General features: G+C 37.1%; 1 protein-coding gene across 1 annotated transcript; it reads left to right on the forward strand.

Annotated features, from left to right (window-relative positions):
• The first annotated feature begins 7,165 nt into the window (after positions 1-7,165).
• On the forward strand, positions 7,166-9,206 carry LOC141656992 (putative nucleoredoxin 1-2). Its single transcript, XM_074464089.1, has 2 exons — positions 7,166-7,337; positions 7,754-9,206. The coding sequence occupies exon 2, from the start codon at positions 7,776-7,778 to the stop codon at positions 9,156-9,158; it is 1,383 nt and encodes a 460-aa protein (XP_074320190.1). The 5' UTR covers positions 7,166-7,337; positions 7,754-7,775; the 3' UTR covers positions 9,159-9,206.
• Positions 9,207-10,007: the final 801 nt, after the last annotated feature.

Here is a 10,007-nt window from a genome sequence, read left to right on the forward strand (position 1 = left end):
ATTTGGAGGAAAATGGAAGGGTGGAAATTAGAAGGATGAGAAATCCATTGTTTGGTTAGCAAAATAAAGGTAGAGGAATTTTGAGGAGAGAAAAAATGGATTCCTCAATTTCTCTCTTACAAAGCAACCTCCAAAACATTATTTCCCCACAAACATAGGAAAGATTTGGAGGGAAGATCTCCTTCTGCATTCTCTCTCCCCTCCCCTTCCCTTCGTTTTCGTTCCCTCTTTCACCCTCCCCTCCCTTTCCCTCCTTTTTTTCCTATCCAAACAAGGCCTTAGACTGTCTTTTGAAGTTAATTTCAGTTCTTACTTCTTAGAAGTTAAATTAAGTTAAGTTCAGTTCAGACGATTAAATTCAATTATAATGTAAATATTAGTTATTACATGATGTCGGATATACAAATAGTTATTTGATTATACTCGATTAAAGGCAGTTAATGATTTTTTTTAAAAATATGTATAAATTACGACAATTACAATTATAATATACGGAGTAAATATTATTTATAATGCAATTTTGAAGATTGTCCATGTTGGCTCGAGTTTAAAAGCTAGTGTTGGAATATTGAATTAATCGACAAGTTGGAGAATCTAGAAACCGATTGAATTAGATGGGGAAGAGAGATAAGAAATTTGAGATTTAGGGTTAGGTTGATGTAATTGAATGAATTGACAAGTTATTAGGTTAATGAACTAGTCATTGTAAGTTAATGAGAGTAGTCTTGGTATTTAGCGTAAATGGTCACTAAACAAGTCGAAACGATGCTCGGGATAAATATACGATGGTGATTGGGGAGTATACTTTAAAATTCAGGGGCTGTTTGTAAAAATGCAAATATGCGGAGGTAATTATAAGAAAATTCAAATACGTGGCGTTTTTTTTTTTTGTTGTTGTAAATTTTCCATTTTTTTGCAAGATACTACATTTATTTATTTATTTATTTTGGCAAAAACCTACTTTTCGGCCAAAAGTTGGTCAATCTCAGGCATTGACCTTATTTTCTCTATTTCTCACGTGTAAAGACTTCTTTTTACTCATTTCTTTTTTACACTCAAGTCTCTTACTCTCTTATATTCTCCCCTTTCTTCTCCTTTAACCTCTCTCTTCCTTTAACTTTTTTCATTTACTTTATACTTGCCTTTTACCATTACGTTTAACTCTTTCATCACCGTACTTTGTTTTTTCTCTTGTTCTGCAAACATCATCTCCCATGCCACAAGCATAAACAAAGGTATATTCTTCACTTTTTTTTTTTTGTCTTTTTCTGCTTCTCTACTAGTTTATATAAAATATATTTTTTAACTTTTATTGTTTATATGTAAGTGATTTAATTATAAATCCTAGTTATTAGTGCTTAATTTTTAATTAATACTTAATTAAAAGTTGGTTTTATTTAATTGTAATAATTCTTAACCCTAATTAATTTGAAATATATTGTTAACCTTGTTAATTGTCTAAACCTGTGGAAAAAGGAAAATCCTGATTATCAAGCTAATTTGTGTATATTCATTGTGGTAAATTTGTGATTAAAAAGTATAGGACGAAGTATGTTGGTGGAGACGTGTATCTGGAAATTGATATGGATGAAATTTGTTTATCCAAATTGAAGGGCTTAATTAAGAGGACCTTGAAGTTTGATGATATTGGTCAAATATAGTTTATGAGACCTGGTCTAAGTTTAATGATATTGGTCTAAGTTTTGCTCTAGGTAGGAAAATGATTGATTGTGCCCATGATATTGAGGGTTTATTGTCAACAAAGGATATGAATGGATTTGTTAATTTGTATGTAGTTCATGATGGCAGCCGATAATACCACCTCTATCTACCAAGCCTGACACACCAATATGTGTACGAAAACTTCCAACCCACCATTTAAGTAGTGAGGCCACATAAAATACCGGGTAAAACTTATAAGAACGAAAAAGGCTTCAGTCCAACAAACTACTCGCCCATTAAAGCAACAAATAACAGCCAATTTAGATGTTATAAACAAGTTTCTAACATATCTTATTCAAGAAAGGGAGGTTGAAACAGATCTTGTTGAAGAGAAGAGGTTGAGACAGAAGGGATTGTAACCGTTGAAGAACATGGTGAGGGTAAGAGTGTTAAGCCTCAAACAAATCTTGAAGAAGGTGAACAGGGTGATCTGATGAGGATGAAGTCAAGATTCAGGATTTATGCCTACTGATGAGGAGTTTGATGATGATGATACATTTGTAGAAAATGTGGATGAGATGTTTAGACACTTTAGAGGGTAATTTAAAGGCCAGTGATGGTGATTACCCTACATTTAACCTAGAAGTTGGTTTAAATAACCTATTAATTTGATACTTGGTTTGAAATTCCCCAACAGATTCATGTTTAGAAAATTTGTTAGACATCCTATTGAGATCGAATGGGTATGACTACTACACTCTACACAATGGAAAGGTTAGAGAAGATGTATATTGTAGGTACGTATTGGTGCAACTATGAGTGGGTTAACGAGAGAACAAAATCGAGAGCTTACACTTCAAGCTCATTATTCATATTTTGACTCTTCACTTCAAGCTCATTTAAATACCTCTTCTCCTTCAAATTGCCACCTCTTCCTTGCTTAAAGTGACTAACTTTATTCTTTAGATCTATATTCTCATTCAACAATTTGTTTATTACTTCCCTTTACGAGTCTTTCTTGTCCAAATCAACCCATTCACAGAAATTACATCCACGAAAACCTGCTCCTGTATTCTAGAACTTGCAAGCATAGAGTTTTCTTTCTGGATTTTTATTAGTCCAAGACGTTTTTAGTGTAAAGGGGGATGCCACAGTTGCATGCTCTTCTTCTTTTCCGAGTTTATTGAATTACTTGACATTGTGTAGATAGCGAAAGAATATACATATATATGAGAGAAGTGTTAAATAAGGAATAGAATAAATGAGCGAAATGTAAATGTTGGTAGTGTTTAAGAAAACTTTAAAAAATAAAAGGTAGTATTTTGCTAAAACAAAGAAGATAGGTAGCGTATTTACAAGTGAGACAAATCTTAGATAGTACTTCATATGTCTCAGTCAGTAATTTACAGTTGTTTTATACACGATTATTAAGGTAATGATTATTAAAAAAATCAAAACCAACTTGAAATGAGCAGAAAATGTAGTGGTCCCTACCCATATGAGTTTGTTTATTTAGTAGAAAAGAAAAGTGTAAACTATTGACCAAGATGGAGAGAATATCTGTCAAAAGACTCCAAATAAAAACCTAATAATAGAAATTAAGGGTGTGGCTGACCTAACTTTTAAAGTGTTTATTGACCAAAAAAACACAAATTGGTCAATTTTTTTGTAAAAGTTGAAAATAGCTCTTTCAAAAGCTCAAAACCCAACCAAGTGGTGTTAGTCCAGTGGTAGCCGGGTTAAACCTTGAAGCTTGCAGAAATGCAGGAGTTGAGAGGTCCCGGGTTCGACTACCAGCTGGGGCGATGATCACTTGGCCACTGCAGCCCCCGAAGGGGGTGGCTTACATGGTCCATGTGGTGGTGCGGGAATGCATGGGCCCGGGGGGACTCAACCCCCTCGTCATCAAAAAAAAAAAAAAAGCTCAAAACCCATACACTTTTAGAAAATTAAGCTTGAGAAGTAAAAACTCATTTTCAGAAAACTAGGCCAAACATGCTCCAAGAAATTTAGAAAATTTATTATTCTAAAAAATTTTGTCGATATTTTAGTAGACACGGGTGCAAAACTAGCATTGCCAAACACGTGGCCAAGTCAGCATTTAACGGATAACTTGACGGAATTTGACAAAACAAAAACTTCAATTAATACACTGTACCACCAATTTTATGGTTTAGAATCCGAGCTATATAGTAAGGTTTCCAGTTTTGTTTTAAACAATATGAGTTATAGAGTAAATTTTATGAACTCACACACTTAAACATAAAAAAAGTAAAATTTTAAAAAACTCAAAAAAATTACACAGAAGCTCGGATAATTGTATAGTGGTTGTACAATGCTTATTATACTACTAGATGTATTGTAATATATGAGCAAAAACTTAGGGCCATAAGTAGCAAATATACCCCAAACGTTTACACCTATGTGCAATTTAGCCCCAAACATTTAACTATGTGCAAATTGGCCCCATAACTCCATAACAGCCTGTTTGGGAACCTGCATTTCATTTAGAAATCCGTATTTAGCACAAATTGATTGTTTGGCAATCCCAAATCTTTGGATTTGGACTTGTCTCAAATCGAAGTCCAAATCCTTGCCCCTTAAATTTAGCTTATTCTAAATAACACCCCAATCCCCTGTTATTTCCAAATCATCATTCCAAATTACAACTTTCAAATCATGAGATTCAAATAAAATTAGTGTTGCCAAACGCTACCTAAGTTTAATTTGACGTGCAATTAAGTCCAATTAACTATTTTCCGATCAATTACTCGCCGGAAAAGATAAATGAGATTTCAAAGAAATTAATATGATGGTTGATGACTGACATGTTGGAAGTTTAACCACCTTACGCCTACCTTCAACCTTACACCAAACATCGTTACCACTGTTTCTCGCCCTAACAATGTAGTCACCACAATTCCAGAAGACACAGTGTACACCTCCGCTGCCTCCTCAACTCCCCCCATTTTCACATGACTTAGAGCCATGCTAACAAACCAAACCTCCTTTTAAGCCCTTTTACGACTGCACTGATGAGAAAGACGTGACTCCCATAGTTTGCCACTAACAAGTCAGCCTCCGTCAAACTCAGAACCAAGAGCAATGGTATGAATTGTGTTTGGGCTGTTAGCAGATGGTGTATTACTTTTTCCGGTGTTTCGTTCATCTTTTCCGGCGAGCGAGCAACTGATCAAAAATAGTTAATTGGATTTAATTGCACGTTTAATTAAACTTATAGGGCCAATTTCCACATAGTAAAACGTTTGGGGCTAAATTGTACATAGGTGTAAACGTTTGGGGTGTATTTGCTACTTACCCGCTTTGTTGTTTTAACAAAAGTTAGGGATATCACTGATGTTTTAGAAAGTGAAGAGGTATCATGTTAGAAAACGAAAAAACGGAGGAGTATTATGTAGAAAAACCCAATTTAATTTTGAACAAAATTTAATGTCAAAATAATTAAGACGAATATCAATTTAATTAATACGCTAGATATGCCCATTGAACAAAGAACAAAAGGCGAAGAAGGCAAAAAGGGGAGCGTTTAAAGGGTTGGAAAAACTGGGATTTTTCCAGGTGCAAAACTCAGGTTAGGATTTCAATAATCAATCTAATTTGTTCCACTAACTTATTTATGAGTAGGTCTCCTGAGAGACGGTCTTTTAATAAGTTTTATTGAGAGACCATTGTACAATTTTAAGAAAAAGTGGTACCAAAGGTAATAAAATAAGTACAAATCACGATTAATGATAAAATGGGTACATTTATTATGTAAATAGGTACGAAAATACTATGTCACGATCAACAATAAAAGGGGTACGAAATACAAATAAAAGGGTACGAAAGATTGGTCTCTCAATAACTTAGTGAGAGACCGTCTCTCCCAAGTTTTAGTGCTTATTTATTTATTTAATTTGTCGTGGGAATCCAATTGATTATAAGAATGCCGAATTCAAATGTTCCTTTGAAAAGTTGGAGTTGTAACACCCGAGCTCAAATCCTGGGCGAGAGGGTCACTCACGGTAGCTCGTCAGGCTGTGTACATGGCCCACAGATTAACCTGGGTCTTTTCCAGCGTCCTCAATCATGCGAATCCCAATAACCTTCCCAGGATGTTACTCATCCTAAGACTACTCCCAGCCACGCTTAATTCTGGAATTCTTTTGCATACCAGAAAAGAAAGTGCACTTTTGTTGATAAGGGTAGTACTTTCAATCCATTTATGCATTAGCTAGATTTTAAGCCTATCAATTGACCTTTCAAGGGGTAATCCACCCGAACGTCTTCGGTTCAGTGGAGTATTACAGGAGTAGTGTTACAGTTGCGGTTGAAAATGAAATTAGTAAACCCGATTATCGGAGACCAGATCGGTTAGGAGGGGACCCGGACCGGAAATCATTACGTCCGATTTTTACCCGATTTGCCCCAACCAGTTCTATTTTAAAGGGTAATATGAGTTTTTACCCGGCTTGACCTAACCCATGGTAAACTTGTGGAAAATTCGCGTGGGTTCAACTTGTAGAGTGTTGATAGCCCGAGACTGTGTCTTAAGGACTTCGAGCCTATCAGTTTCGAGTGACTTACGTGTTATACTTATGCCCGAGGATTTAGCTCGTGCGCACTTAAGATAACGGTTGCACGCTGCCGGTTAGGGGTGTTCATCGGCCCGGGACCGGACCGGACCAGACCAGACCAAAGTTTGTGGACCAAAGTTTGTGGACCAAAGACCAAACAAGGGTAAAATGTTGGACCGTGGACCGAATCATACTTTTATTGGTATGGACCGGTCAGGACCAAATAAATGCATGGATCGGACCATATGAACCAAACAATGGATTGGGTTGTTTTCTTTATTATTTCTATGATGAATTTAATTTATATTAGGGAGTTAGGGTTTAGTTTGTTAATCCGTGTAATAGTAGAATATGTCAAAAAAATACATAACAAAATATTGTTGTCATACTAAGAGAAATATTTGTTAATTACACATTTTAAATGATTTTCGTTACATAAGGGCACTAGTAATAGATGAACCTTTAAGAGGTTTGTTCTCATGCCACATAGGCTAATATACAATCTCATTTACATACAAACCTCCTACCAACAACAAATAAACCTCTTCAAGGTTCATATCATGGCCCACTAAACTTTTTCTCCTCTCACATTCTCTCTCCACAAACCTGAATACTAATTTGTAACCCCTCTCATCCATGAACCTCAACACTCATCACCAACAATAGAAGGTTTGTTGACAAACCTCTAAAATGATGGACATGTCATCCTACAAACCTCTTGATAAACCTCTATTGCTAATGCCCTAAGTTTGGTCTACGGTCCGGTCCGCGGTCCATTCGGTTTGGTCCAGCACCGGACCAAAGACCAAACTAACGTAAATAGGAGGATCGTGGACCAGACCAAATAAAGTATGGTCTGGTCTGGTCCGGACCAATTTACACAGTCCGGTCCGGTGTTTGGTCTGGACCTCGAATGAACACCCCTGCCGGTCATTAAAAAAATAAGATGAGTGATTTTGTTAGCACCTTACCCGTCCCCTTAAATCAAGTGCAAACCCTAGATTGATCTATTGAACAGAAGAACAAAAGCGAAGTACGCAAAAAGGAGAGAGCTTTGACGTGTATTAAAATCGGGGTTTTTCCGGGAGCAAAACTCAGGTCAGGATTTTGTTAATTCGTCTAGTTTGTTGTACTAATTTATACTAGTTATTTAAATATTTATAGGAATTATAGCCATATATATTTATTGAGGGATCCGGTTGATTTTTAATAATGCTGAATTCAAATGCTCCTTTGAAAAGATGTAGTACTGTTACGGTTGCGAATGAAATTAGTAAACCCGATGCCGAATATATTGTTGTTGACGACACTACTCGTCCGGTGGTGGGTATTCGTTTGGCTGTAATACCCTTTTTGTCTAATAATGGTAAAACCACTTCACTGGTCCGCTGTTCTACTAATGAGCCTGTTGGTTTCGATGTCGTCCTCCGAAAACACCTTCTTATTTGCTGTGTTTCTTTCGATTTATTTACTGAATCTCATTACCTCGGCGCCATCATGGATGTTTACAATAGTTTATCTCGGGACAAGTTTGAGATGGTCTTTGTCGCCAATTCCAATTCTACTAAGCCCGCTTTTGATGAGTTTGTTTCTGGATTGCCCTGCCTTGCTATACCATTCTCTGAGTTGGACACCCGTCATTATATCTGCTCTTTCATCGGCTTTAACCATGTCTTCTACTGCGCTAGGCTTTCCCTCGTTTTGCTCGATCCTGATGAAATTATTATGCACTACCGAGGCGCTCCTGACCGTTTTTTAACCTTGGGACCTGAGTGGTTTCCTTATCATGACACTGATATTGAGGCCGTGAATATAAAAGATCATGTCTTGAGGTGCAGGTTGGATCCCTTGTATAAGAATGAGGTCCCACGTAGTATTTATGAAGCGGTTATGCAGGATGCTCTGATACAGGAGCCACTGTCCCTCTACAAGGATATTCTGCTCTGCGATCCCTCCCTTGCTCTTTCGAGGATCGGGTCTGTTGATGTAGCTAATGAATCATTAACAGTTTTAGAGCTCAGCAAGAGGCATGTGGTGATGTACCTGTGCGTTGACAGTAGATTCCTTCACGAACTTATTCACCTTTATAAGGAATGCAAGGAAAAGAAGTTGGATCTTGAAATACTTGTGGTATGGATACCTCTTTTCGACTTTTCAGACAGAATCCAGAAGAAGTTCATTGAGAATTTGAGGAAGGAAAATATAATATCGTGGTTAGTATTTCCCAAACAGAATAATATTTGGCGCAGACTGTACCGAGTTTTTAGCCTGCAACTTGAGGAGGATAGGATGATCGTATTGCCACCCAATGGCAAGCCAGGGGAGTTGGAAGGAAGGGGAATCGTAGAACAATTGGGAGAAACGGAATATCCGTTTACAAGAACCGGAATCTTGGAAAAAAGGTTCACCGCTCTGAGATCACTCACACCTGATTCGTTGTTTAAAGGTACCACTGAGGCCCGCACGTGTCTGTTCCGTAAAGGTAAAAAACGCAACTTGCGTCAGTCTTCATTACGGGGTAAGAAGCTGCTCCTATACATTGATTCGGTTCAATTATCAGAGGACAAAGGTAAGCTTTGTGACCTGATGATGGAGCTTTACCCTAAAATAAAGGCCAAGGGTTGGGAAGTTGTGTTTGTTCCTTTGGATTCTAGACATAAAGAACCACATATCAAGTATGCTAAGATGCCATGGCCGATTATGCCTATCAGTGAAGCGTGTGAAGCATCTGTGTTCGAAAAACTGGTTTTTGAAGGCGATGGTAATTATGGTAATCAAGTCATTGCGTTCAGAGAAGATGGCAAGATTGTTTCAAGACAGGCAGAGAAGGGTTTAATGAAACGTAAACTAAATGATTCTTTATTCCGTGATAAGCTGTACGAAGAGCTCACTGCTATTTTTGTTTGTCTTAAAGGTTAGTATGTATAACTCCTAAGGGCTTGCTTGAGATAGATGTAATTATTCCCACATTAATTGATTTTGAAACAAGAAAAGATCGCTTGAAAATTTTTCGATGGAGTAATTTAAGTTAACTAATAAACAGTATATGAAATATGATGCTAAACCTGTAGACGGCTCCAATATTAGTCGTCAGAAGTTGGATTTTTGGACCTACAGTAAAAAAAGATTAAAACTTGTCGAAAAATCTGAAAAAGCACAAACAATCACAAATAACGTCCACATCAAATATTGAAACACAATCGCCTGTCATTAACAGTACGGTTTCTGATGGTAGCAAAGACGGTGAATGTTGTTGAAAAAGACAAATTCTCTTGTGAAACCCGATACAATAACAAAGATGGTTAATGTTGTTGAAGTAGTCGTAAATGGCCATACAATAATAATGATATACAGTAATCGCGATGGAAAAGAGAGTTTCGGAATTGGAGGTTATTATATTTTGATAATGTTTATATTCGGATTAGTTCTGGTCGCGCTTTAAAAACAGATGAAGGCAGTCAGCAAAACCATGCATGAGAAAAAGATTGCAGTGAACCGTCGTTCCAAGATTATACTTCTCGTAAACGGATATTCTTCTGTTCCACATTGTTCTACGACTGCCCTTCCTAACAGCTCCCCAGACTGGCCATTGGGTGGCAATATGATCATCCTGATGAACGTCGATAAGGTACAGGTACAATGTCACGTGCTTTTTGCTGAGCTCTAAAGCAGTTAATGTTTCATCAGCTCCACCAACAGACCCAATTCTTGGAAGAGCGAGGGAAGGATCGCAAAGTAGAATATCCCTATAGAGCGAAGGTGGCTCGT

This window comes from Silene latifolia, chromosome 5, assembly GCF_048544455.1.
Source record: "Silene latifolia isolate original U9 population chromosome 5, ASM4854445v1, whole genome shotgun sequence".
NCBI lineage: Eukaryota > Viridiplantae > Streptophyta > Magnoliopsida > Caryophyllales > Caryophyllaceae > Silene > Silene latifolia.